Source organism: Passer domesticus, chromosome 27, assembly GCF_036417665.1.
Source record: "Passer domesticus isolate bPasDom1 chromosome 27, bPasDom1.hap1, whole genome shotgun sequence".
NCBI classification, from domain to species: Eukaryota; Metazoa; Chordata; class Aves; order Passeriformes; family Passeridae; genus Passer; species Passer domesticus.
The window spans coordinates 4,288,187-4,316,177 of record NC_087500.1 but is presented as its reverse complement, the minus strand read 5'-3'; the positions used below and the strand labels follow the sequence as shown (position 1 = coordinate 4,316,177).

At 52.9% G+C, this 27,991-nt stretch overlaps 1 protein-coding gene across 2 annotated transcripts in view; it reads left to right on the top strand.

The window, feature by feature from the left end:
* CDK12 (cyclin dependent kinase 12) overlaps window positions 1-22,195 on the top strand; it is a 30,547-nt gene extending 8,352 nt beyond the window's left edge. The window contains exons 2-14 of one of the 2 annotated variants that reach the window (XM_064399915.1): window positions 28-906; window positions 4,507-4,683; window positions 5,743-5,882; window positions 7,358-7,528; window positions 8,240-8,429; window positions 8,800-8,856; window positions 9,337-9,438; window positions 10,622-10,699; window positions 12,093-12,209; window positions 13,680-13,811; window positions 14,904-15,118; window positions 17,850-18,293; window positions 20,504-22,195. In XM_064399915.1, the coding sequence (XP_064255985.1) occupies window positions 28-906; window positions 4,507-4,683; window positions 5,743-5,882; window positions 7,358-7,528; window positions 8,240-8,429; window positions 8,800-8,856; window positions 9,337-9,438; window positions 10,622-10,699; window positions 12,093-12,209; window positions 13,680-13,811; window positions 14,904-15,118; window positions 17,850-18,293; window positions 20,504-21,126 (3,325 nt within the window). In that variant the 3' untranslated portion in view covers window positions 21,127-22,195. Of the gene's footprint in view, window positions 1-27; window positions 907-4,506; window positions 4,684-5,742; window positions 5,883-7,357; window positions 7,529-8,239; window positions 8,430-8,799; window positions 8,857-9,336; window positions 9,439-10,621; window positions 10,700-12,092; window positions 12,210-13,679; window positions 13,812-14,903; window positions 15,119-17,849; window positions 18,294-19,042; window positions 19,568-20,503 lie in introns of those variants that run through there. The other variant, XM_064399916.1, reaches the window with a different exon arrangement.
* The last annotated feature ends 5,796 nt before the right edge of the window (window positions 22,196-27,991 follow it).

Genomic DNA, 27,991 nt, shown 5'->3' with positions numbered 1-27,991 from the left:
GGAGCTCCGTTTCGTTTCTCTCCCCAGGAAATCCGTCAAGTCCCGGAGCCGCAGCCCTGGCTACTCGAGGCACTCATCTCACAGCAAAAAGCAGAGGTCTGGCTCTCGCAGTCGCCATTCCAGCATCTCCCCAAGCAGGCTCCCACTGAACTCCAGCCTGGGAGCAGAGCTCAGCAGGAAGAAGAAGGAGCGAGCGGCCGCGGCAGCCGCTGCAGCCAAGGTGGACGGGAAGGAGGCCAAAGGCTCCCCTGTTTTCCTGGCTAGGAAGGAGAACAGCTTGGCTGAGCTGAAGGAGGCTGGGACAGAGTCTAAAAAAGTCACCAAAACTGTTAAATCTGAGAAAGCTCCGGACACAGACTCGGTTAATTTGCTGTACACCAACACAGAGCCTAAAGCCCCTGCGGAGACAACGAAATCCAAGGCAGAGGAGAACTCGGAGAGGAAACACCCTGTTCCACTTAGGGATTCCAAACCCACGGGAACAAAAGACTCGAAGCCTGTAGCAGTGGTAGAGGACCTGGTATCTCCAAAGGAGACAGACCCAGCAGAGAAGGAGATTCCGCCTCCCCTCCCCGCCATCAAATCCCCTCCTCCACCTCTGCCCACCACCACCCCTCCGCCTCCCACGCCGCCGCTGCCGCCGCTGCCTCCGTCACCCGCTGCCCCACCTTTGCCTCCAGCCCCAGTGACTCCTGTTCAGGTTCCTCCTTCAGCCCCAACGTCTTTGCCATCTTCTTCCCACCCAAGGACGTCTACTTTATCCTCTCAGGTGAACTCCCAGTCCTCTGTGCAGGTGGCTACAAAAACCCAAGTGTCTGTGACGGCTGCTATCCCACACCTGAAAACTTCCACCTTGCCTCCGCTTCCGCTCCCCCCTATTTTAGTTGGGGAAGATGACTTGGATAGGTAAGGTCACACCACAGCATCCCCTTTGCATTTAAGAGCAAAGCCTTGAATAAAGAGGGTTTTGGGGTTTTTTTTGGGTTGGTTTTACAGTTATGAGGTTATCCTGCAGAGTACGACTGTGGTGTTGGTTTAAAGGAGTTATCCCAGGGCTGTTCCAGTGCTGGCCCTGCCAGGTTTGTGTGGAGGGTTTTATGGTCTCGTGCAGGTTGTTGCCTCTTATCTCTGTGGGAAACAAGAGGTTTGGCTGCTGCTTGGTAAAGGTTTCACATCACTCCTTGCTCCTGTTTATTACAGGGATGGAACGTGGCTCTGGGGTTTTGCCTCTCTGTGTTGGAGCTGTTTGCACACTTACTTTAAAATTACATTTTTTTGTTTGCTTAATTCTTTAAAAACTTGTACTCAAGGAACAGGAAAAAGCTAAAAAAATCTTAACAAGTACACAAACCAGAGCTTTTTCTGTTCCTGGTTCACCAGCCACACAGGCCATGCCCATGTGTAAAACCAGCATTGGTTTAACTTGAGTATTGTCTTAATTCTTGAGTAATTGATGCAAGCAATTCATTGCTTGAGAAGCAGCTATTGTTTGTTTGAAAAAGTTCAAAAATGAGTGAAACTGTACCTGCTTCAACTTTATTTCCTGATCATTTCTGATCAAAACATGCACACTTGGCTCTGTCCTGTGATTGCAGCTCTGGCTGGCTGGGGGTGCTTGGGGCCTCTGTGATGAATTTCTCTGAAAACCCCACTCATGGGGTTTCTTTTGGTGGGAAGAAAGGAACAGAATAACCAGAATGAAGTGGAGAAGGAAAAAAAACCCAAATAATTGGTTTTTTCTCTCCTTTTCTAGCTGTTAGTATGTTACAGTGCCATTAAGGTCATCAGTGATATTTTTTTTTTTTAATTTGATCTGCCTAGCCTGTAGCTCCTAAAACCTCCTCTCTCCTCCCAGTCATCCCTAAAGATGTGCTGGGACTGGGGAGTAAAGCACATTTTCAGTGACCAGTGTGGTATCCCACAGTCCTGCCTCAATACAGTCACCCTGTGGTGAAGTGTTACATATTCTGAATAATTGAATTTATTCTCATGGGTGATTCTGGTATTGATGGCAAGCAGGGCAATGTTCTCACTGCCTCCAACCTAAAAGTGAGGCTGGTGTGTGTTTGTTGCCCTCCCTGTGTGATGTTGTTCAGTAAATATTACTGGTTTTAAATGTTTGTGCTGAGCAGGAGCTTTGAGCTGCCTGCTGATTTTCCCAAAGCAAATCCTGCTGCAGTGTTCCCTCCTTTCCAACCCCAGACAAATTTCTATTTTATTTTTTCAACCACTCACACCTAGAGCTCTTTTTTTTTTTACCACCCAGCTCTGTAAAAGTGTTTTATCCCTGACCCCAGGGCTGGGGTGATGAGGGTGATGCTGGGGCTCAGTAAATGCCTCTTTTTCCCAATAAAAGGATGGGAAATCCCCCTTGTTTTGCTGAGTCTGGTGGCAGTTCCATGTGGCCCTGACAGTGCAGAATCTCACCCTTCACCAGTGGCCTTCATTTTTGTGAGCAAAACTCTTTGAGCTGGACTTTTGTCCTTGCTGAGCCTGGGGAATGTTCCAGCCCCAAGCCCGTGGCAAATACAGGGTTGGAAATGGGGTTTTGAAGTGGCCAAGGACAGAATTTATTCAAGTGGAGATTCTTTAACCTCTCCAGAATTACCACCACCTCTTTTAGGCTTCACCAGGAGAGGAGGAAAAGCTCTTTAGGAGGAGTTGGTACAAATTTAATCCTGGTTTGATGCAGAGCCTGTGCAGCTTCCTGGGAGCACAGCTCTCACCTGTGCTGTGTTTTGGGGGTGCCATTCCTCCTGGCTCAGAGGAGAGAGGAGCCAAGGAGCTCCAAGGAGCTTTTGTTGTGTTCTTGATGTTTCTTCTTGGTCTTTTCTGTGCTTGGGCAGCTCTGGAGGCTCTGTTTGGGTTCCAGCCCCAAGCCCGTGGCAAATACAGGGTTGGAAATTGGGTTTTGAAGTGGCCAAGGACAGAATTTACTCAAGTGGAGATTCTTTAACCTCTCCAGAATTACCACCACCTCTTTTAGGCTTCACCAGGAGAGGAGGAAAAGCTCTTTAGGAGGAATTGGTAGAAATTCAATCCTGGTTTGATGCAGAGCTTGTGCAGCTTCCTGGGAGCACAGCACTCACCTGTGCTGTGTTTTGGGGGTGCCATTCCTCCTGGCTCAGAGGAGAGAGGAGCCAAGGAGCTCCAAGGAGCTTTTATTGTGTTCTTGGTGTTTCTTCTTGGTCTTTTCTGTGCTTGGGCAGCTCTGGAGGCTCTGTTTGGGTTCCTCCCCCTGGTGACCAGCCCAGGTGTCCTGGGGGAGCTGAGCTTAGAGGAACCAAGTGCTGATATGCAAATAGAGGAAGTGAGCAGATAAAAGGCAAGAAAATGGGAATTTTTGGTAATTGAGAACTGGTAATTGGTGATTTGGAACATGAGCACTGCAGGTTCACTCTCCAGACACACCTTCACCCTTCCCACCTTGGTTTTACAAAGAAGTTGTTTTAATTCTGGACAAAGGCTGTGTCTTTTTGTGCTTTAGTGATGAATGTGACAGTGTTCATGGTTGGACTTGATCTTTTCCAGCCTTAACAATTCCTTGTGATTCTCTGTGGATATTTGAACATGATTATTGTGCTTTGAAGCCTTTTGCTGTCAATGGGGGGAGTTTCAGCCCATCTACCTCTCCTATTTCTGGTGGTTTTTATCTTCCTCCTTCCTTAAGAAGATTTCACAAGAGATTGTCGTGCAGATTATTAGGCAGTGTCTAATAAAATAATTGGCAAAACGACCTACTTCCATCAGTTCATTTACTCTAAAGTGTTAGACCTGATGGTTCAAACACCAAATCTGCTCCCTGCCCTAAAAGCAGACCTGGGAAGGATGTTTGGATCTCTGCATTTTTTCATTTTCCTGGTGAAGCAGAGATTTGCATGGAGAATTCGTGACTACTCAAATCTAGGAATTCTCCTCACAAAATACATGAAAGACAAAGTAGGTTCTGCTCCTGCCAGCCTAAACCAAACTCCTGATAATTGGTCATTGGATTTAATAAATCAACTTTTGGTTCTTCAGCAGCATTTGGGAGTTAAAGCCACATTTCAGTCCTTGCTGAAAGGTTAAAAGTTCCTTGTGGAGGGAGGTTCAGCTCTGGCTCTGTGTTTGTAGTGGTCCTCACCAAGTCAAGCACTTAATTTCATGGTGATAAATGGAGTAAAGAGAGGAAGTGAAGGTCAGCAAGTGGGTGCTGGCTGATCCCCTGAGCTGCCTCACAGGAAACTCTGAATTACTGCTGCTGATTTGTGCAAACTGAGCAAGTTCTAGTGCAGACCTGTGTGTTCATTTCATGATGTGTTCCACTCTGACACTTTTCTCTCCTGGTGTATGAACATTGTGAATTTAAGCTGCTTTATTTTATATTTGAATGTGCTGATTTTGACACGTAAACCTCACATTGTCAACCAGAGCTGTTATCCTGCAGTAGTTTATTTATTTTTTGTTTGTTTGTTTAACTGGCTGTTGAGTCTGACTTTTGTGTTGTATTAACTTTTCGGAGTTTAGTCCAAAAGAGATTCTTCCTCCAAAACCTGTGAAGAAAGACAGAGAGCAGAGACCACGACACTTACTCACGGACCTCCCGCTGCCCCCCGAGCTCCCTGGGGGGGACCCATCTCCTCCTGACTCCCCAGAACCAAAGGCAGCCACACCACCTCAGCAACCCTTCAAAAAGAGACCAAAGTAAGGCTGACTTCTTATTTTTTTTAATTTATTTTTTTTTAAATCTTCAAGTCTCCCAACTGGTTTGAGGGTTTTTATTGAGGGAAGTGAGATAGGAGAGAAAACAAGTTCCTATTTTTGTATTATTCAGTATAATGGCTGTTTCCTGTGGGTTGTTTCACATTTGGACCCTCAGCTAAAGGCAGCTTGTCCCATTTATTGGAGAATTAATGGTACAATTAATGGAGTGTGTCATGTCCAGTCTTCAGCCACATCTACCCCAAAAGCTCTTTTCTCTTTGATTTAGTCAGAAGAAACCTCTGGATGAGCATCTCTGTATAAAACTCTTGTTGCTTTCAAAAGTTGGTTGTTCCAAATTGGGGATTTGGATTCTTCACTGGCACAGGGTGCCCAGGGAACCTGGGGCTGTTCCTGAATGCCTGGAAGTGTCCAAGGCCAGGCTGGACAGGGCTGGGAGCACCCTGGGAGAGTGAGAAGTGTCCCTGCCCATGACTGGATCATATTTCATGTCCCTCCACCTAAACCATTCTGAAATTCCACAGTTCCACATTCAAGGCATAGAGAACTTCCTCTGATCACAAATTTCAGCAATTATTGAAGGAGCAAAACCCCCTGACGTTTTGTACAGAGTGTTTTCAATAAAATAATCAAACATCCAGATGTTTAAAATACCCCAGAAAAATACCCCAGACGTTCATTTTTGCCCTGCTGCAGTGTGATAATGCCATCCAGGATAATATTTTTGTACTGGGAGTAGTTGGGATTATGCACAAAAATACATTAAAATGAACATTCTAGAAGTGTGCTGCCAACATGCCTGAGCCTTGCTGTGTTCTTGGTGTTTCTTCTTGGTCTTTTCCCTGCTTGGGCAGCTCTGGAGCCTCTGTTTTGCTTCCTCCCCCTGCTGACCAGCCCAAGTGTTTAGGGATTAACCCAAGATGTTTTATGGATTAACCCAGGATGTTTTAGGGATTAACCCCGTCAAGCAGGTGGGGTTTTTTTGTGGGATGGCACTGAGCTGGAGCCCCGGGGTGTGTGACAGAGCTGTCCCTCCTGCAGAATCTGTTGTCCTCGCTACGGGGAGAGGAGGCAGACGGAGAGCGACTGGGGCAAGCGCTGCGTGGACAAGTTCGACATCATCGGCATCATCGGAGAGGGGACGTACGGGCAGGTCTACAAAGCCAAGGACAAGGACACAGGTGAGCATGGCCCCAGGGAAATGCCACTCTCAGCTCCCTGCCACTGCTGCTCTGCCGGGGTCGGCTGTCACTTGTCTCTGCCCCAGCACAAGAAAAGGTGGTTCTGGGCAGGCCGTGCTTTGAAGGAGTCTGGACTCTTGCTTTTTGGTCTTCAGTTGAGTTTATTGTTCCTTATCTATAAAGTTTTTCTGTCTGTCCAGCCAAGGTCTGATCAGCAAGGCAGCCAAGGGCACTCTCTCCCACCCACGGGGTCTCTTTTATAGTGAAAACTACATATTAGATATTTACCTTTAATTCCCAATACTTTCTGCCCTTGTTGGCAAGTGCACCTTCACCATGAACCAATCCACACATGCCAACATCATCCTGAACATGGATGCCAAGGAGAAGAAAGAAGGACAGGGCACGCCCAAATCCCTCCATCTTGGGACTCCTGATCCATGCACAGAATTCTAGACCCCCCTGTACAACACATAAAACCCCCCTGTACAGTGCATTCTAACTCAAGTTCTAGCAAGTGAATAACATCCCCTCACCATTCAGACCTGAAATTCTCTCATCTCCTCACCTTCAGGTGTCATTTCTTTAAAAGGATCAAAGTCAAGCCACCAGGTACTTTTGGCAACATTCCAGGGCCTCCGAGCCCCCCAAGGGTTGTCTCGGTAGCTCTGGACATGTGGAGTGATGTACTGAGTTCCCACACTGCTCCACAGTGACAAACACCTGCAGGGTCAGGAGTGACTCCAGCTCTTCCAGCGGGTGTTTTCTGAAAGGGGCACGAGAGCAGCGGCTCTGGAGTCTTGAGTTTAGTGCCCAGGTTCCTGCTCTGCTGGTGAGATGCTGTGCCCTGGGGTGTGCTTTGATGCCTGGGCAGAAGATTGTGGTGGCCACTGAACCCCTGCTTTTTAGATTGTCAGATTTTATTGCAGCACAGCTTGGGAAGTTCCAGGGTAAACTTCTGTTCCCCCTTTGTGGTGGAGCAATGTTGGATTAAGCCCTTTTCTGACCCAGAGATGGGGCAACTGAGAGGGGTTTTAAAATCTTTCATTCTATTTTCAGTCTCCAGAGATGGGTGAGATAATACAGATGTTATAATTCACACCATCACAATCAGAGGGAAACTATTTCTTAATTACAGTATAGTATAATTATTTCTTGGCTTATCATCTTTTGCCACACCATACTGTAAATGCCTTAAAGCCAATCATCTAAAATTACTCTTTGTGGGTCTTATGACAATGCATCTTTCATAGATGTACTTCTCCAAGGTATCTAGTGTTATTTATAAGGTTTCTACCAATCCATTTCCCACAGAGCAGGTTGGGAAGAGCACAGGTGTGAGATGAGAGCTCCTAGCAGAGCGACTGAACTAAAATGAGCAGGGACATCCCTTCGTGGGCATTTTCCCTGCTTGGGGCTGCTCCCAGCTTCCCTGGGGATGCAGGTGAGCAGTCTGTGACCCCTGTGCCCTGCAGGTGAGCTGGTGGCTCTGAAGAAGGTGCGCCTGGACAATGAGAAGGAAGGGTTCCCCATCACAGCCATCCGCGAGATCAAAATCCTGCGGCAGCTCATCCACCGCAGCGTGGTCAACATGAAGGAGATCGTCACGGACAAACAAGATGCACTGGATTTCAAGAAGGACAAAGGTACAGCTGGCTGCTGGGCTGGTTTCTGTTCACCACAGGTGTGATGCAGCCCCTTGGTTTGGTGTTAATTCGGCTCTGGGCTGGGTTTGTTTCTTTGTGTTCCTCCTGCGGTTGGATCTGGCGCTGGCCTCACCGCAAAGGACAGGTTCCAGTTGGAGTGAGTTGATCAAAGGATGGTTGCATTCCTGCAGAGTCACAGGAGAGCAGCCTTTAAAAAAAAAAGCCTTTTAAATACTGATTAGTGGCAACAAACTAGTAGTGTGAAAAGTTCTTTGTCCTCAGTCACTGTGGATAAAGAGTTTCAGCATCCCACTGGGTCTTGTTTGGGACCTGCTCTTCTGGGAGAGAGAAGGGAACAGCCCAAACACAGGTTCAAGCCATGCATGGCAATCCTTCAACAAATTCTTGTAAGAAAATAAGCAAAGCATGAAGGTAAATGTGGCCAGAACTTCAGAGAAGTTTGTTTTGAGTGTTGTTTCATTTCAGATCTCAGTTTGGTGGGGCTGCTTTGTTGTTTTGGGGCTTTTTTTGCCCCTTGAGGGAAAAGCACACCCAGTAAGTCCAAGACAGCACAGAACTGTAAAAAAAAAATACAACTCCAGCAGAACTATGCACAACAAAAAGTCTTTCAACAATTTAATCTCCTTTCATTCCTCCTCTTTTTTGTGTCTCTCCTTTTGTTTTCAATAATTTCTCTGTTTATTATCCCAGGTGCCTTTTACCTTGTGTTTGAGTACATGGACCATGACCTAATGGGGCTGCTAGAATCTGGCTTGGTACATTTCTCAGAGGACCATATCAAGTCTTTCATGAAACAGTTAATGGAGGGTCTGGATTACTGTCACAAAAAGAATTTCCTTCATCGAGACATCAAGTGCTCCAACATCTTACTGAACAACAGGTAACCAGTTGTAAAATCTTGTCCTTAATTACAACCAAATATCTCAATATCCACTTAAAAAAAAATCTGTGACATGGGCCTGCTGGGAAGGGTTTGTGATACAGATAACACTGAATTATTGGTGAGTTTTTGGGATTTTTTTAACATTTTATTTCTTTGAAGCATTCAGTCAGAAGTGGAGAATTAAGCCTGGCATATCCAGCAGTAATTCCTGCAAATGTGGCTTTTCTGCTGCTTGGAGGGGTTTCCTCACCTTTAACTGAGGTTTAAGTAGGAGTTGGGTTCTGATGGGTCCCTGGCAGCTCAGTACATTCCATAATTCTGTATTTTAAATGTGATTTAAACCAGGAGCTGTTTTTTTGTCTTTCAGTGGGCAGATCAAACTTGCAGACTTTGGGCTCGCCCGACTCTACAGCTCAGAGGAGAGGTGAGGAAGGGGAAGGGATTTATCTGGGTGGGATGGCTTCTTCTCCTTAGTTATCCACACAATCCCTCACTTGGAAGTGAAATCATTTTCATTGGTATCACCCAGTTCCAGTTGTTAGACAGATACACTCCTGGCTGGTTTTAATAACTTTTAATTAGAAGAGCAGCTCAGAAGGACCCCAAACTTCTTCTCTGCTTGCTTTGACCTACCCTGGAGTGAGTTTTGCTCCAAGCTCAGTCACCATTCAGTGATGGCAGCCTGCTGAGGGTCAGGGATTTTCAGCCTTGTGTACCTACAGCAAGTCCTGATTCCTGTAAAATCCATGTTACCTCCTCAGTTTTTAACTCAGAAGTGCAAACACTTAAAACACCCCTGCTGCCACCAACAGGCGTAAGTGCAGCTGGGAAGCAAAATGGAGCAATTTTCAGGGTTTTGTGGCTCTTGGGATGAGTTTTTATTGGTTTTTTTTTTGCTTTGCAGCCGTCCCTACACCAACAAAGTGATCACGTTGTGGTACCGACCCCCGGAGCTGCTGCTCGGGGAGGAGCGTTACACCCCTGCCATCGACGTGTGGAGCTGTGGGTGAGTGCTGCTGCCCTCCCTGCCCTGTGCCAGCTCCTCAGCACTCCCCTGGCAGCTGCTGCTTCGTTTGTGCCAGGTCCCACAGCTGCATCTGTGCCAGCCATGCAGGATGAGGCAGGGAGGTTTCACAGTGAGGGATGCGAGTGTGCCCCCTCATCAAAACCACTTAGTAAAAACTCCTAGAGTGAGGTTTTCCTTGGGTTTGAAATGAGAAAGGATAAAAAAACCAGCATTTTCACTATTTAAAATGCATACAAACCTGATATTGATATACCCTTGAGATCAAGAGGGGTGACGTTTGCCCTGTGCTGCTCACTCCTTCAGTGTGTTTTTTAGAGAATTTTTCTCTAAACTCTTGAAGTTGCAGTTTGCCACTATTTTTTTTTTTTTTCAGCTAAAACATTTTTAAGTAGATATTTCAGATTTTAGGAAGTTTCTGTAGTACAGAAAGCCCAGGGAGCAGGAGTCTGGGCAGTTCAACCACAAAGATGGAACATTTTTCCAAATGATTCAGAAGCAAATACTGGAGGATTCAGCAGCAGAACTGAGGCTGGAGTCCCCACAGTGGGCACTTCCCACTGGGATGTTCCAGCTAAACTTTGTTATAACACAAAGACAGGTTGGGCAAACTAATAATTAATTATAATTACTGACTGTGAGGCCCAGTTGCTGCTCAGTTCCCATTCCAGCCGGGTGCCTGCATTTCCCCAGCTGCTTCTGGCACTGGTTCCTGGTGGCTGAAGGAGAGATGCTGAGGGCTGCAGGAGTCAGAGGTGCTCCCTCTGTCCTCTCTTTCCCTCCCAGCTGCACAAGAGCTCTGTGTGCACAAACCCATCTCCTCTGCTTGCCCTGACACCTTGAACCAGCAGAGAGAAGTTGAAAACCCAAACGAAAGCTGAACCTGGAGGAAAAATGAGAGCTCTGGGCTCTTTTCTCTTGTCACGTTGACACATCCTCCATTCCCTGCAAAGAGTTAACCTGTCAGGGGCTTCCTGCACGCAGCAGCCACTTGCAGGAGGTGATTCCCAGGAGGCCAGGGCTGGGGACTCTGTACAAACAGGTCACTTTGTCACTACAAGCCCTGATGCAAATCACTCTCCTCAGGCAAAGCACAAACGCGGCCGTGTTGAGACGCTCATCCCCAGGGTTTGCTGTCGTGACCTCTTGCTTTTCCTCCTTCCAGCTGTATCCTCGGGGAACTGTTTACAAAGAAGCCTATTTTTCAAGCCAATCTGGAACTGGCTCAGCTTGAATTAATCAGGTAAAGCTTTGCACATGCATGTCTGTGAAGGGAGGTGCTGCAGGAGCTGCTCGTGCACGCAGGCAGGGAGTTAGAGGAGCCCTTGTTCTCTAACCTGACTGGAAAACAGGGCCAGGAATGCAAATGGGAATAATCAGGTGTCCACACCTACACCAGGTGTGTGGTTGCTGATTTATGTGGCCTCAGTAAACCTTGCTGTTTGCTGAGTCAAAAAATCACCAACCTGAATTACTTCTCACGCTGGAAGTTTTAATCCTGGCATGATTTGGGGTGGAAGGGACCTTAAATCCCACCCAGTGCCACCCCTGCCATGGCAGGGACACCTTCCCCTGTCCCAGGCTGCTCCAAGCCCTGTCCAGCCTGGCCTTGGACACCTCCAGGGGTATCAAGTCCAGGAGGACAACCTCTGCCAGGTAAAAATACTAAAAATTAGTGAGTTTGGGAAGTTTAAGTAAGAAACATTAAGATTTCAAACTTTGTAGTAAGAAAAATAAAATGTCATTGTTTAGAGTGATTTATAAACTCAAGCTCAACATTTTCCTCTTCCTGACACCTCCTTTTTTAACACCTCATCTGAGCTGTGCCCAGCCCTGGGTTTTTCCTGCAGCAGGTTGAGAAAGGTGTTTGCCCTGGGCTTGGTGGCTCTGCTCCTCCTGGCTAAACCTTGAGTGCTGTGTCCAGTTCTGGCCCCCCAGTTTAGGAGGGGGTGCTCAGCCTGGAGAAAAGGAGACTCAGGGGTGCCCTCATCTCTGCACAGCTCCTGAGAGGTGCCTGTGCTCAGCTGGGGCTGGGCTCTGTCTCCAGGAACTGACACAACCACAGAACACAGCCTTGAGCTGAAATTTAGGCTGGATATCAGCAAAAAGCTTTTTCCAGAAAGGTGATAAAGTTCTGGAATGTTCTGCCCAGGGAGGTGGTGCAGTCACCATCCCTGGGTGTGTTTAACCAAGCCTGGATTGGCACTGGGTGCCAGGGTTTATTGAGGTGCTGGGGCTGGGCTGGACTCCATGGTCTTGGAGGTCTCTCCCAACCTGGGGGTTCTGTTCTGTTCTTTGTGCTCACACCATTCCCACAAGGTCATTTCCTCTGGAGTGGCCACCAGGGACACCAGGACAAGAGGACACAGCCTCCAGCTGTGCCAGGGGCAGTTTAGGCTGGACATCAGGAAAAAATCCTCCACAGAAAGAGGGACTGGGCACTGGAATGTGCTGCCAGGAAGGTGGGCACAGCCCTGAGGTGTTTAACCAAGGCTGGACTGGCACTGGGTGCCAGGGTTTATTGAGATGTCAGGGCTGGGTTGGACTCGATGATCTTGGAAGGTTTGAAGATCTTCCAGCCCAATGATTGTGTGAATTCTGTGAGTTCCCTGGCTGACTGTGCTCCTGCTCCCCAGCCGGCTCTGTGGGAGCCCCTGCCCAGCTGTGTGGCCAGATGTCATCAAGCTGCCCTACTTCAACACTATGAAGCCCAAGAAGCAATACCGGCGGCGCCTGCGCGAGGAGTTCTCCTTGTGAGTCGGGCTGGGCTCCCTGTGCCCTCCCCCAGCACCTCACCCACCTCCAGAGAGCTTCCCTGGGGCTGGGGACTGCTCTTCTGAAAGTGTGGCATCTTCAGGGGGATGTTCTTCATGGGGTTTGGCTCTGGGATGATTTTATGGGAATTGTGGCAGAGGTGCTTCTCGTAAATGGCAAAATACAGAGTGGAAATATGGAATATCATCAGCTGGAGGGGACCCACAGGGATCATCCAGTGCAGCTCCAGGCCCTGCACAGACACCCCAAAAATCCCACCCTGTCCCTGGGAGTGTTGTCCAAACACTCCTGGAGCTCTGGCAGTGCCCATCCCCTGGGGGAGCTGAGTGCCCATGCCCTGGGGAGCTCAGTGCCCATTCCCTGGGGGAGCTGAGTGCCCGTCCCCAGGGGGGGCTCAGTGCCCATGCCCAGGGGGGGCTCAGTGCCCATGCCCTGGGGGGGCTCAGTGCCCGTCCCCAGGGGGAGCTCAGTGCCCATCCCCAGGGGGAGCTGAGTGCCCATGCCCAGGGGGGGCTCAGTGCCCATGCCCAGGGGGAGCTCAGTGCCCATGCCCAGGGGGAGCTGAGTGCCCATGCCCAGGGGGGGCTCAGTGCCCATGCCCAGGGGGAGCTCAGTGCCCATGCCCAGGGGGAGCTGAGTGCCCGTGCCCAGGGGGAGCTGAGTGCCCCATCCCCAGGGGGAGCTGAGTGCCCGTGCCCAGGGGGAGCTGAGTGCCCGTCCCCTGGGGGAGCTGAGTGCCCATCCCCAGGGGGAGCTGAGTGCCCGTCCCCTGGGGGAGCTCAGTGCCCATCTCCAGGGGGAGCTCAGTGCCCATGCCCTGGGGGAGCTCAGTGCCCATCCCCAGGGGGAGCTCAGTGCCCGTCCCCTGGGGGAGCTCAGTGCCCATTCCCTGGGGAGCTCAGTGCCTGTTCCCAGGGGGGCTCAGTGCCCATCCCCAGGGGGGGCTCAGTGCCCATCCCCAGGGGGGGCTCAGTGCCCATCCCCAGGGGGAGCTCAGTGCCTGTTCCCAGGGGGGCTCAGTGCCATCCCCAGGGGGAGCTGAGTGCCCATCCCTTGGGGAGCTGAGTGCCCATGCCCTGGGGGAGCTGAGTGCCCATTCCCTTGGGAGCTCAGTGCCCATCCCCAGGGGGAGCTCAGTGCCCGTCCCCAGGGGGAGCTCAGTGCCCGTCCCCAGGGGGAGCTCAGTGCCCATTCCCTTGGGAGCTGTTCCAGTGCCTGAGCACCCTCTGGGAGGGAAAAAACCTTTCCCAAACCCCAGCCTGAACCTCCCAGGCACAGCTCCAGCCTCCCCACACCTGGTGCTGCCCTGCTGCTGCCTTTGAGCTGCAGCATCACGAGCCATGAGCTCTGGCTGTGTGAACTCCCCTTAGGCCTGAGGTGTCCTCCTGCCACTGAGCTTTTCCACACGTTTTCCATGAGCTCATCCATGTTTCCCACCCTCCCCACAGCATTCCCTCGTCTGCCCTGGACCTGCTGGACCACATGCTGACGTTGGACCCTGGCAAGCGCTGCACAGCAGAGCAGGCCCTGCACAGTGACTTCCTGAAGGACGTTGACCTCAGCAAAATGGCACCTCCAGAGTAAGTCCCAGCTGCCATCCCCCTCTGGGAGCTTTGGGATGGAGACATGGTGTTCTTTTCAGTCAAAATTATGATTTCTGGGTTGTTCTCTCAACTCTGCCCTTGTATTTGGTTATGTGGTTGAGCAAATGGCTTTTCCTGTGCTGTTGGTTTTCTCTCTGATGACAGGCTGGGTTTATAAAGCCCAGTTTAATGTTTGTAAGGTGCTCTAAAGGTCTGCTGGAAGATGTACAGGAGTAGATGAAGCACAGCCCTGTCTCTGCCATGGAGAACTACTCAGGCCTAATTAAGGCTGTGTGTTAATTGACTGCCAGGGTTGAGCAGTGTCACTCAGTTTTCTCCCACTCCAATCAAGCAGATGATAAAACCATGACTGGTTTGTGTGAAAATGCAGCCACAGCTCTGGAGATCCCTGTTTCTTTCCCTGTTTCTCAAGGAAGGGCCTTTCCTAACAGTCCCAGACTCCAGAGCTTGGAGCACCCACTGGTTTTGTGTGCCTGCAGTGAGATCCCAGCACATTCAGGGGTCAGATCCCAGTGCAAAGTAAATGATTTTTACACTGCCTTTCCTGGCCTTGGGACCTGCCCCTTCCTGTGATAGTCTGGCTGCAGTCATGGATTGTGGAATCCCAGGATGGTTTGGTTGGAAGGGAACTTAAAACTCATCCAGTCCCACCCCTGCCATGGGCAGGGATATTTTTCAGTATCCCAAGTTGGTCCAACCTGGCCTTGGACACTTGCCAATTCTCTGGGAAATCCATTCCAGCCTTCAGCACCTTCACAGGGAGGAATTCCTTCCCAAAAACCCTTCCTGAGTCCATTTCTCAATCTGTACAAGTGGAACAACATGACAGGGCTCTACAGAGTTGCATCCTGCAATGGTTTAGGTGGGAAGGGACCCTAAATGCCACCCAGTGCCACCCCTGCCACGGGCAGGGACACCTCCCACCATCCCGGGGTGGCTCCAAACCCCATCCAAGCTGCCCTCGGCCACTTCCAGCAATCCACAGGGGCAACACCATCTGTGCTAAGGGCTTCCTGTGGGTTTGGAGATTCCCTTGGTTTCCCTGCCACGTTTTTCTCTCTCTTGCAGCCTCCCCCACTGGCAGGATTGCCACGAGCTGTGGAGCAAGAAGCGGCGGCGGCAGCGGCAGAGCGGGATGGCCGTGGAGGAGCCTCCGGTATCAAAAGTTTCTCGGAAAGAAACTACCTCTGTTACAAGCACAGACACTGTGAAAAACAACAGCAGTCCTGTGCCCCCCCAGCCTGCCCAGCTCAAAGCAGAGCCTGGTGCTGCAGATGCAGTAGGTCAGTGCCCACCTGGGTCTGGAAAAGGCTCCTGGTGTGTTCCCTCCCTGGGAGTGGGAGGTTTGGGTCTGATTTTAAGCCAGTCTGGTTCTTTCACCTCTAATTCTGCAGAAAGGGCATTCCAGGCTCTTCCTGTCCTCATTTCTTTTATTCTTTTTTTTTTTTTCCTCTCTCTCTGCTGTGAAGACACAGAAGGTTCTGTCTGGTCTTCAGAAGTCACTGATGAGCTGACTGTGAATTTGTTCTGAGCTGTGTTATTAGTTCTAAAAGAGGCTGAATGATGAAAGGAGTCGTTGAGTCACTTCAGCCAGTGGAGAAACAAATCATAGGAATCATAGGCTGGAAGGTGGAGCCACGTCCAGGGTGTGCAAATGAGCTGAAGTTTGATCTCGTTGATAAATTATATGAAGATCAGGGGTGGGAAGTGTCAGGCTGGTGGGCAGAAATGAACATTTTTGCACTTTGCTGCAGAAAAGGTCATCCAGACTGGCAGGACCTGGACTTGTGCACTATTCCAAGCAGTGACCAACTCCCCTGTGCCCAGAAAATAGTTGGAGGGGAGGAATGTGGATTTCCACAAAGCTGCCCTGATTGTTCTGTAGAAGCCTTACAAAAACCCAGATATGGGCTGAGGCTTCCTTTGTGTCCAATGCTGTGCTGACAAGTAACGAGGAAGACAGTTCTTGCTCCAGGGAATGCACAATCCATGTGTTCAGTGAAACATGGCAGATGGACAAAAGGTGGTGCTTGGATTAACAAACAGCTGGGAAAAGAATGTCCCGTTCTCCATTGCCTACCAGCAAGAGAAGCTCCATTTTAAGCTGCTGAAACCAAACCCTTGCACCCTTATTCCCAAAAAGTTCCAGCCTCACTGTCAGTGTGAAGGGACACCCTTGTCACTTGTCATTGGGCTGTGAAGGGAGGTGATGCCACTCCCAGGGTGTATTTTAGGATAACCTGGATCCTTGCAGGTCAGGACAGAGTGCTGTGATCCCAGGCCAGCTCCCAGCAAGGAATTGCCTTCTGCTTGACCTAATTCCTTGTGCTGTGTCAGGGAACACGCCCTTCCTGCATCCCAAAGAGCAGCTCAGCTCCATCCTGGGAGTCCTTCCTGGTGCAGGAGGGAGTGATTTGGGTCTGTGGGGATCTCAGGAGGGGCCAAGCTGTGATTGCCCAGCTGGGGGCTTGCACTGCCATCCTCACCCATTCCCCCTCACCCCCCTGCCATAGCCTGCTATCCTTGGGCTGCCCCCACTTCCCAAAACCAGGGATGGGCAGTTAGGCCTGGCTGAGCTGACTGTGAGCAGAGCCAGGTGTGCTGTGGGTTTGGGAGGGCTGGGGGCAGTGCAGCAGAGCTCTGTGGGTGCAGTGTGTGTGCAGTGCCACGGGGTGCTGCTGCCGTGCCACCGGAGCCGGCACCGCATCCCGAAATCCTCCCGGAGCATCCCTGCCTTCCCCCAGCCTGGGGACACAAACAGAGGCTCTTAAAGTGCTGTGGGATTTGGGGGAGGGGTCTGCAGTGCTGTGGGATGTGGATTTTGGCTGTGGGATGTGGAGAAGGAGTGTTCCTGGCTGTGGGATGTAGAAAAGGGGCGTTCAGTGCTGTGGGATGTGAAGACAGGATGTTCAGTGCCGTGGGATGTGTCCCTTGCTGTGGGGACATGGAAAAGGGATGTCCCTTGGTGTGGGACATGCAGAAGGGGTGTTCATTGCTGGGGGATGTGGATCATGGCTGTGGGATTTGGGGAGCAGGTCTTCCGGGATATGGGGAAGGGATGCTCCTTGCTGGCAGATGTGGATCTAGGACATGGAGAAGGGGTGATCCTGGCTATGGGGTGTGAAGAAGGGGTATTTATTGCTGTGGGAATGTAGACCATGGCTCTGGGACATAGGCAAGTGATGTTCCTTGCTATTGGACATGGAAAAGGGGTGTTCATTGTTGGGTGACATGGATCATGGCTGTGGGTCATGGGAAACAGGTGTTCCTGGCTCTGGGATGTGGGTATGGGCTGTTCCTGGCTTTGGGATGTGGATCATGGCTCTGGGATGTGGGCAAGAGCTGTTCCTGGCTGTGGGGTGTGGGTAAGGGCTGTTCCTGGATGTGGGATTCATGTCATGACTGTGGGATGTGGGTATGGGCTGTTCCTGGCTGTAGGGTGTGGAGAAAGGCTGTTCATTGCTGTGGGATGTCAGTCATGGCTCTGGGATGTGAGGAGGGGTTGTTCCTGGCTATGGGATGTGGATCATGGCTGTAGGGTGTGGGTAAGAGCTGTTCCTGGCTGTGGGGTGTGGGTATGGGCTGTTCATTGCTGTAGGATGTGGATCATGGCTGTAGGGTGTGGGTAAGGGCTGTTCCTGGCTGTGGGACATGGATAAGAGCTGTTCCTGGCTGTGGGGTGTGGGTATGGGCTGTTCATTGCTCTGGGATGTGAGGAAGAGTTGTTCCTGGCTATGGGATGTGGATCATGGCTGTAGGGTGTGGGTAAGAGCTGTTCCTGGCTGTAGGGTGTGGGGAAAGGCTGTTCATTGCTGTAGGATGTGGATCATGGCTGTAGGATGTGGGGAAGGGCTGTTCCTAGCTGTGGGACATGGATAAGAGCTGTTCCTGGCTGTGGGGTGTGGGGAAAGGCTGTTCCTGGCTGTGGGGTGTGGGGAAAGGCTGTTCATTTCCACGTGCAGTACCACCATCCCAACCCTCACCCCCCCTCGGTGCTCCCCGTGTGTCCCGCAGGCCTGGGCGACATCACGCAGCAGCTGAACCAGAGCGAGCTGGCCGTGCTGCTGAACCTGCTGCAGAGCCAGACTGACCTGAGCGTGCCCCAGATGGCCCAGCTGCTCAACGTCCACTCCAACCCCGAGATGCAGCAGCAGCTGGAGGCTCTCAACCAGTCCATCACGGCCCTGACCGAGGCCACGGCGCAGCACCGCGAGCCCGCGGCGCCGCCGGCGGCAGAGGAAGCCATAGAGGAGCCTCCTGCAGAGGTGCCCGAGGAGCAGCAGACTCCAGAGGTAGCCAGCGCTCAGGGAGACATGCAGAACGTGCTGGCAGTTCTGCTGAGTCAGCTGATGAAGAGCCAGGAGCCTGGGATAACCCTGGAGGAGAGCAACGGGGAGAAGAGCAGCGAGCAGCGGGGGCCCAGGAAGAGCCCGACGAGGCATCCCGAGGAGAGCACAGGTAAATGATGAACACACCTGATGTGAGCAGAGAGGGCATCCCAGAGAGTGCTGCTGGTTGAGCTGCAGCCAGGAATGAGAGCTTGGAGTGGATGGGAGGAGGGAAGGGGGTAGGATGTGGTTGGACAGCAGGAGGAAAGACCCTGACCCCGCTCCCTGCGGTAAGTGCTGGACTGCTCAGGAGGTTGAACAGCTCTAAACAGCCCAAACAGGCAAATATTGCCCCAAAATCCGTGAGTGCTCCACTGTGAGTGGGCCAGTGAAGGTAATTGGAGGTTTTGGGGTTTGCCCAAAAATGCAAGGGAAGTTTGGAGGGTCGGTTCTGCCTCAAACCCCCCCCAGCAATCAGTTTGCACGTCCAGGGAGTTTTTTTGCTGCACCTCTGCATTTTTTCCCAGCTCTTTTTCACCATCCCCTCCCTGCCCTATTAAATAAATAAATAAACAAACCTGCAGAGATGATTTTAAAAAGCTGAAATAGTAGTGAGTGCTGAAGGGAGGGATAGTGGCAGCTGTGTAGGTAAAACCTGAGCATCCCCAAGTGCCTGGTTCTACCTGGAGCTCATTTTTGAGCCCTGAAACTCAGCAGCTCCTAAAGCTGAACCAAACCCACTGCTTCTTATAGTGAGACTTTAAAACCCCCTGCTTGTATCAGTGAGCTCTCGGATTTCCTTTCCAAAGGTGAGTGTAAATGTCTCCATGTCTTTTTTTTTTTTTTTTTTTGTTTCTGTTGATTTTTTGAATTTATTAGCAACAGCCTGTGACGACCTCACCAAATTGTAGAAGCGCCTCCTGAGTTTGTCTCAGACTCTCCGGGGAGCCTGTTTTGGCCCGATCCCACCTCCTGCAATGTAGCTGAACGTGCTGTGTTCTCGTGCCTTCAACACCCGCCCACCACGAGCCAGTTGTGATCGTGCTTTTTTTTTTTTTTCTTTTTCTTTTTTTTTTCTCCTCCTTTTTTTTTTTTTTTGTTGTTGTTGTTGCCCTAGTCCTGGAAGATAACTAGGTTACTGTAGAGCAGATGGAATTCGATGCCGTTGTTCTCTGTTGATAATTCTTTGGAATGATTTGCTGTCCCCCAGATCAGCTTGGCTTTACAAATTTTACCTGAAGATTGTTTTTGGGGTTTTGTTTTTTTTTTTTTTCCCGTTGTTGTTTTATTTTTCCGGATTTCAATACAATCTAGTTTTCAAAGTGGACTGACGGATACGGGTGGAGGGGTGGTCCTGGAAGACTACTGGTTTTCACAAATAAAGTTTGACCTTTTTAATAACCAGTTTTGCCAATGATTTGAGGATGTGATTCCAACGAGGTGTCCGTGGGCTCTGCCATCGCCAGTAATTCCTTCCCCCGTGGGCGAGGGAGAGGAGGCAGCTCAGGTGTGTTGCTCCAGAGGAGGCAGGGCTGGTTTTGGGAGTGGAGCAGCTCGTGTCCCCTCCCTGCCGTGGTGTCACCTGCCCCGGTGGTGTCACCTGCCCCGGTGGTGTCACCTGCAGCCGTGGCACTGCCTCAGGGGAGGGTCGGTGCTCTGCTCCCTCTCCCACCTCCTTTGTGCTGGGGCAGAGCAGGGGGACTGGGGCTGACGGAGCTTTTCCAGGAGGGAAATAAATCCTGATTTGGGAGGAAATCAGGGGTGAAGGGGCAGGGGGGAGGAAGCAGAAGGCTTTTCTCGTGCTCAGGACAGCCTGCAAATATTCAGGCGGCGAGCTTGTTTTGGACTCTGTTGGCAAGGCCGGGCATCAGGGTGGGTGGGAGGGGACAGGAGCGGGTGTCCCCTGCCCTCGGCGTGCCGAGGGGACACTCAGGAGCTGGCAGCCGCGTGCCGAGCTCGGCTTTGTGTTTGTCCAAGGCAGCACATCCGTGAGCCGCCCCGGAGCCGGGCGGTGCCGCGTCCCTCGGGCGGCAGCGGGGGCTCCGCATCTGCCTCGGGCTCGGAAGGAGCCTGGATCCGGCTGCGGGAATTCCCTGCGCGCCTGCCCAGGTGTTAGGACAGCTGTTCCCGGCGAGTTGGGTGCGCGGGGGCCGGGGCGAAAGCGTTAATGAACATTGTTAATGAACGTTGATCTCCCAGCCCAGCGTTTCAAACTCTTCCCTCCGCCTCTTCCCAGAGCATCCCAGAGCGGGCGGCCTCGGCCAGGGATTGGTTTGATTTGCTTAGAAATGTCTTTGTCTCTGTTTGAAACGCTCTTTAAAAGAAGTCACCCTTCCACAGCGTGTCCTCCCGGCATTGTCCCACCCGAGAAGAGACCCCCCGAGCCCCCCGGACCGCCGCCGCCTCCTCCCGTGCCCGAAGGCGATCTCTCCGGAGCAGCCCAGGAGTTGAACCCGGCCGTGACGGCTGCGCTGCTCCAGCTCCTCTCGCAGCCCGACCCGGAGCCGCCAGCGCCGGAGTTCGGCCGCTCGCAGCCCGCCAGGACTTACAGCACCGACAGCTCCGAGGAGCCCAAGCCGGCCCAGACTCTGCTAGAACCTCCTGCCCAAGCCCTGGGGAAAAGCAGGACCTTCTTGGGCTCCGTGAGCCACCTCGGGGAGAGCAGCAGCTACCAGGGCACGGGCTCGCTGCAGTTCCCCGGGGACCAGGACCTGCGCTTCGCCAGGCTCCCCGCGGGCATCCAGTCCTTCGGCAAAGCCGAGGGCAGCAACAGCAACGCGCTGCTGCACGCAGAGGCCAAAGTGCAGAGTTACAGCGACTTGGGGCCAGGCGGTGCCAGTGGGGCAGGGACAGGTCACAGCTGGGGTGCCCCAACCCAGGCGCCGCCTTCCTACGGGAAGGCATTCCGAGGGCCTGGCCGAGTGCCTCCACGGGGGGGCCGGGGCCGGGGGGTTCCCTACTGAGCTTCCTGGGATCCCCCCTTGCCTCTCCTCCTTTAGCCACAGGACTTGATTTTTTTTTTTTAATTTTAATTTTTTTTTTAAATTTTTTTTTTTTGGCCAGAGCAAGGTCTCGTCCGCATTTCAGCTGCTGCAGAGCTCCCTGGGCATCCCTCCCTCTCTCGGGAGCTGCCACAGGGTCCCCACTGGCCTCCCCTGCTTGGTTAGTGACAAAAAATAATCCCAACCCCGCAGCAAACTGAGCCAGGAGAGGGGGGGGTTGATGGAGAAGCAGGAATGGAAGGAAGGAGGAATTTCAAAAATGCTGTTTCCCCCAGCTGGGCACTGGAGTTTGTCAGGGAGGGCTGGGGGGAGGCTGCTTCCCAAAGCGGTTTTATTTTTGTTGTTGTTGTTGTTTTGTTTGTTTTCCCCATTTTCTTAAGAAAAAAAAAAAAAGAACAAAGAAAAGGGGAATTTATGGATGCAGAGGCACCTGGATGGGTTATCCCAGCAGTGGGATGTGACACTGGTTGTGTTTGGTTTATCTGATGTTGCTTTCTTTCCATAAAGCATCCGGTTTTCCCTCTGCTCCAGGGCCAGTCCTGTCCCCTGTGACAGCAGCCTTCGTACATTGATTTTTGGGAAGGGTCTCTGGGTGTTGGATCCCTCCTGCTGTAACTTGGCAGTGGGAATTGTCTTTTTCTTTTTTTGTCTTTTGTTTTAATTTTTTTTTTTTTAAGAGCCGAGGAGAACACCTCCCTGAAAACCAGGGATTTCTGCCGTTTGTAACTTTCAGAACCCTTCAAGAATTAAAAAAAAAGGAAACAAAAATCCCAACATCTGGTGGGATTTGCCAGCAGATGGGAGTGATTTGTCCCCAGAATCCTGGGCCAGTGCTGCCCATCCTGCCGAGGTCGGTCGCATCTCAGCCCTTTGAGGTTTTCCAGGTGTTCCTGTGTCATTTCCATGAGCATATTTCTATTTTTGTTGTTGTCAAGGAAGTATTTACGATGGATTTTCTCCTCCCACAGACCCTTGCGCTGTTCATTTCAATGAGACTTAAAAACAGATGAATAAAACAAAGGTACCTATTTATCAGCTTTTTTTTTTTCCCAAGTAGGCCTTTCCTATGGAAAACATTTAATTTTAGAGTTCTGGAGTGTTAAAGGGGAGGGGAATTTTGGGGTGGGCCAAGAGACCTTCTTGCTACTAACAGGATTTAATTTCTTTTTTATACAGAGAGATAAATTTAAATAAATGCACCTGAATAGGTGATGCTTCTCCAGCTGGGGAGATCCTGCCTTACCCAGCTTTGCCGTGGGAGGAAGGAAGGGAGAGAAATTTCAGATATAGATTTATTTTTAATTTTTATTTGCTGGTGATATGCAGGGAGTGGTGGCTCCCAGCACTGAGGGTGCGATGCTGTTTGCAGAATTCCCACTGGAAATTTGTAGGGTTTGGGATTTTTTTGTTGTTGGTTTGATTTTTTTTTTTTTTAAACAGTTCATGCCTGATGTGCAGAGAGAAAAAAAGAGAAGTTCTGTGAGACACAGAGTGCACTGAAGGGGCTTTAGGGGGGTTTCATTTCTCTATTTCCCCTTCTCCTGGCACCAGCCCCAGGCTGCCATGGAGCTGCTGCTGGTTTTTTCTTCCCCAATCCCATCCTCTTTGGAAGGAGAACTCTCGTTCCTGTGCTGAATCCTCTTAGGAAGCTGCTGCCTATTATTGTCTCCAAACTGGCACATTCCCAGGAAAGCTGCCGGGAACGTCCTCGACCTCCTGCTCCCCGTGCTGGTGTCCTCCTGCCTTTGGGGCCCCAGTTTGGGGTCGCCGGTCCCAGTTTGGGGTGGCTGGTCCCAGTTTGGGGTCACCAGCCCCAGTTTGGGGTGGCTGGTCCCAGTTTGGGGTGGCTGGTCCCAGTTTGGGGTGGCTGGTCCCAGTTTGGGGTGACCAGCCCCAGTTTGGGGTCACCAGTCCCAGTTTGGGGTGATCGGTCCCAGTTTGGGGTGGCCAGCCCCAGTTTGGGGTGGCTGGTCCCAGTTTGGAGTCACCGGCCCCAGTTTGGGGTCACCGGCCCCAGTTTGGGGTGGCCGGCCCCAGTTTGGGGTGCCCAGCCCCAGTTTGGGGTGGCCAGCCCCAGTTTGGGGTCACCGGCCCCAGTTTGGGGTGGCTGGTCCCAGTTTGGGGTGGCCAGCCCCAGTTTGGGGTGCCCAGCCCCAGTTTGGGGTCACTGGCCCCAGTTTGGGGTCACTGGTCCCAGTTTGGGGTGCCCTTTCCCAGCTGGCCCAGCTCCACCTCCTGCAGCAGGGCTGGCCCAGCGCGGGCTCCTGTCCCCTGTCCCAGGGAGGGACATTGCTCCATCTGCTCCCTGCCAGCTGTCCCTGGGGCCCTGGGGCTCCTGGGGAAGGGGATTCCATCATTCCTTTCCCTGAGCCAGCCCAGGGAGGGACTCCTCACCCACCCCCAGTGGCTTTTCCTAACTGGTCCCAGTATGAGCCTTTCCACCCTTGGCACCCCACAGGGTCTGGGGGGAACAGCCTGGCCAGGTCCTGGGGGGCTGCGGGGCCACTCCTGGCTTCTCTTTTTCATTTATTCCCCGCACCCTTTTATTATTTTTATTTTTTATTTTACCTTTTTCCCGATGCTCTGCACAAAGAACACAAAAGGATTCACGGTGTTGGGTGGGATTCGTGCATTCGGGAGGATTTAAGCTGGTGCAGTTACAGACGAGGGGGTGAGGGCAGCTCCCCCCTCCTTCCCCCCGTCCTGGCTCTGGGTTCAATCCCAAATTCTCCCACTGTAGCAGTTCCCAGCAGAGAAGCCTCTGGTCAGACTCTCACTGTACCTCTCCCGAGTTTCCTTCGGAGACCGAGCGCGCCTTTTTTCGGTTGTACCTTTGTCTCTGTACAGATATTTTGTAATATATTAAAATTTTTTTCTTTTCAGTTTATAAAAATGGAGAAGTGGAGATTGGAAAATTAAATATTTCCTGTTACTGTATCGTGCTTGCCTTTTGCTCCGTTGTTTCCCCGTAGCCTTTGGAATCACAGGGTAACTTGTGTTTTCCTTGGAAAGCCTTTTATTCCCTCCTGGGGGGAGGGGTGGGATTTGGCATTGCCAGCCTCTGCAAGCCCCCAAATTCCACTCTCTAATTAAGCTCTGAGCCATCATTAGCCCTGGGTTTCCCCCTGCTCAGAGAGGTGTTGGTGGGGCCCGAGCTGGAGCAGGGGATGGTTTGGTTAAGGTGAGAATAGGAAACCCCGAGCTGATGGGAAGGATTGAGGTTGAGATTTGGCCCCAAACCCTCTCCCAGGTTCTGGAGTTCTCCCAGGCAGGAATTTGGGATGTCTGAAGGACTTGGGATGGTTTGTGTGTGGGGCAGGAATTTGGGATGTCTGAAGCACTCAGGATGGTTTGTGTGCGGGGCAGGAATTTGGGATGGCTGAAGCACTCAGGATGGTTTGTGTGTGGGGCAGGAATTTGGGATGGCTGAAGCACTCAGGATGGTTTGTGTGTGGGGCAGGAATTTGGGATGGCTGAAGCACTCAGGATGGTTTGTGTGTGGGGCAGGAATTTGGGATGGCTGAAGGACTCAGGATGGTTTGTGTGTGGGGCAGGAATTTGGGATGGCTGAAGGACTCAGGATGGTTTGTGTGTGGGGCAGGAATTTGGGATGGCTGAAGGATTCAGGATGGTTTGTGTGTGGGGCAGGAATTTGGGATGGCTGAAGGACTAAGGATGGTTTGTGTGCGGGGCAGGAATTTGGGATGGCTGAAGGACTAGGGATGGTTTGTGTGTGGGGCAGGAATTTGGGATGGCTGAAGGATTCAGGAAGGTTTGTGAGCCGGGCAGGAATTTGGGATGGCTGAAGGACTTGGGATGGTTTGTGTGCGGGGCAGGAATTTGGGATGGCTGAAGGACTCAGGAAGGTTTGTGTGTGGGGCAGGAATTTGGGATGGCTGAAGCACTCAGGAAGGTTTGTGAGCCGGGCAGGAATTTGGGATGGCTGAAGCACTCAGGAAGGTTTGTGAGCCGGGCAGGAATTTGGGATGGGAGCTGCCCCCGGAATCTCCTCCTTCCTGCTCGGCTGAGGCTCGGACAGAGGATGAGAGGGAGCTGCAGGGGCTGCGGCTCCCCAGCTCCGTCCCCGCCGAGCCCGGCCGCCCCCTCCCGTTCCAGCCGCGGCTTTTCTCGCTCTCCTTTCGCCCGGTTCCGATCCCTGCGCTGACACATCTTAAAATAATATCCCTGTGCAGATGGTGGGGGGGCGGCGCCGGGCGCTTCCCGGTGCCTGGGAAAGCAGGAGCGAGCCCCCAGCGCCCACCCTGATTTATGGAGGGGGCAGCTGGGCCCCCTGCACTCGGCTGGATCCCCAATCCAGCCCTCCTGTCCCTGCCCGCGGCTCGGGGGCCTCACCCGGCTCGGCAGAAGGGACGCGATGCCATCCCCAGATCCATCCCCAGCTCCATCCCATCCCTAGCTCCATCCCACCCCACCCCATCCCATCCCCAGCTCCATCCCATCCCCAGCTCCATCCCACCCCATCTGCGAGTGTCTGTCCGAAACTTCCCTCCATTTTTGTCATGAAAGCCAAGGCCACCGGGGGAAGGAAAAGATCCTGGTCTGAAAATCCAGGTCTGTCTGTTTTTGCACCTTGAGATCAGTGAAAAGGAACCTTCAGGAATCACGTCTTTAGGATGGATCGTGTCACCATCCCCAGCTCCATCCCATCCCATCCCACCCCATCCCATCCCGATCTTCCCATCCCGCTGCCGCCAGACAAAGCCCCACGTGGCCCCGGCTCCTGCGGCATCCCGATCCAAAGGTGACCAGGCCGTTTTATCCCGTTTAATTTATTTTGGCATTGAACTTCCCCGGCAGCAGCTGCCGTGCCAAATGGCCGGGGGCAGCCCGGAGCCGGCGCTGTAAATCTCCGGCCTCCGGCTCTCCCCGCTTGGATTATTCTCGTTGGAGCCGCGGCTGCTCCATCCCGACGTTCCTAGCTGCTCCATCCCACCCTTCCCGGCTCCACTGGCTCGAAATGTGGGATGTGGCACCGCTCTCTCTCCTTCCTCCTCCTCCTCCTCCTCGCCGGGATGCTCTCAGGGCGCCGGGGTTGTGCTGGTGGCACCGTCCAGCCCCGCATTCCGGAGCATCCCGGAGCTCCAGGCAGCGGGGATGGAGATGGAACGCTGAGGAAGATGAGGAGGAGGAGGACGGGGCCTTCCCGTGGAGCAGATCACCCTCATCCCACGGGATCTGTCGGAATCTCCGCCTGGAGCGGGCCGCGCACACGCGTGTGGCAGGGCGCGCACACCTGGGGTGGCACACGCGTGTTCACGCGTGTCCGGGGGGGGGTGGCTGTCACCAGGTGTCGCTCTCGGCACGGCCACCACCTCCCACCGCGTCCCCGTCCTCCTCCTCCTCCTCCTCCCCGGCTATATTTGTCCTTCCAGCTGCTCCGGCTGTCGGCATTAAAGGTTTTTCATCCAATTTAGACGTTTCCTTCCAAAAACCCGTTCACACCTTTCCCTGGCATTTGGAAAGGGGAAAAGAAGAAAGGGACTGAGAAGGATAAAACCACCAAAAAAAATAAAAAAAAAACCAAAAAAACAAAACAAAAAAAAAAAAACCCTTGGAGGTGTTGGAGGCCGCGGGTGGGGGATGGACGAGGTGTTGGGGTTGAATTTTGGGGGAAGGACGGGGGTGCGAGCCCCCCCAGCATTTTCCACCCCATGGCACGCTGCATTTTCCATCCCTTGGCACCCATTTTCCATCCCTTGGCATCACGACTCCGCATTTTGAGGGCACGGGCGGGTTTTGGGTGGCAGCACGGGCACGGATGGGGTGCGGATTCCTTGGGCGGGGGGGGGGAGGTGGCACAATCCCTGTGCCACGGGGCCACCTGGCCCTGTCCCCTCGCGCTGGCAGCTTGATTAAAGCGGCGGCGCGGGCGGTGGCACAGCTGGTGCCTCCTGCCAGCCCCCGGAGCGCGGAGCGCCCGCCATTAGCGGCTCCAATTAACGGGAACGCGGAGCCCCCGCGGCCCGGGGGGGTCCCCAGCCCCGAGCGACCCCCGGTGCCACCTCCCGCGGACGCTGCAGCCGGGCTGGCATCGCCCACCCCGTGTCACTGTCCCCGCGCCGAGGCATGGCAGCGCCAACGCTCCTGTGCCGCTCTGCCCAGCCTCGATTTTGGGGACATTCCCCTCGCCTGCCATGTGGGAGGGGACAGCGGGGTGACTCCAGCGAGCACCCGGATGGGGACAGGGGACAGGGCCTGGCACGGCACTCCGGGCGGGCACATCGCCCTCCCCGCTGCCACCGGCGCAGCTGAGCCAAGGCGCGGGGGGGGCCGTGCCTGCACGCTTTCACCTGCCATTTAATTGGATGTATTTTTAATTAATGGCGCCTCTGGGACCAACATGAGACAACATGATCTCTGAATAGGGGCAGGGGAGGAATTGGGGCCGCGGGAGGATTGGGCCGCCGGGTGCCCTTACGCGCCAAACGCTGCCATCAATCACCCCCTACTTTTCGGCTCTGCACTTTTGGCTGGGGCTCAAGGCGGGCGCCGGGGCCACCCCCCGCTGCCGCCTGGCACTCGTGTGACGAGCCACACGTCCTCAGCCGCGGCTGGCGAGGGTGGTGACAGAGGCAGAGCCCGTTTTGCCACCAAATCCTGCCCCAAATCTGCTCTTGGGATGATCCCCGGGGCATCTGGGGGGCTCCCAACCCCTCTGCTCCCCCCCCCCACCGTGTCACCATTGCTTTGTCCCTCCCTTCCGGCTCTGGGGAGGGGACACAGCTGGGCCTGGCGTGTCCCCCCCACCTCCTGGCACAGCCCGGGGGGGCCCGGCCGGGCGGTGGTGCCAGGGCAGCTGCCCAGC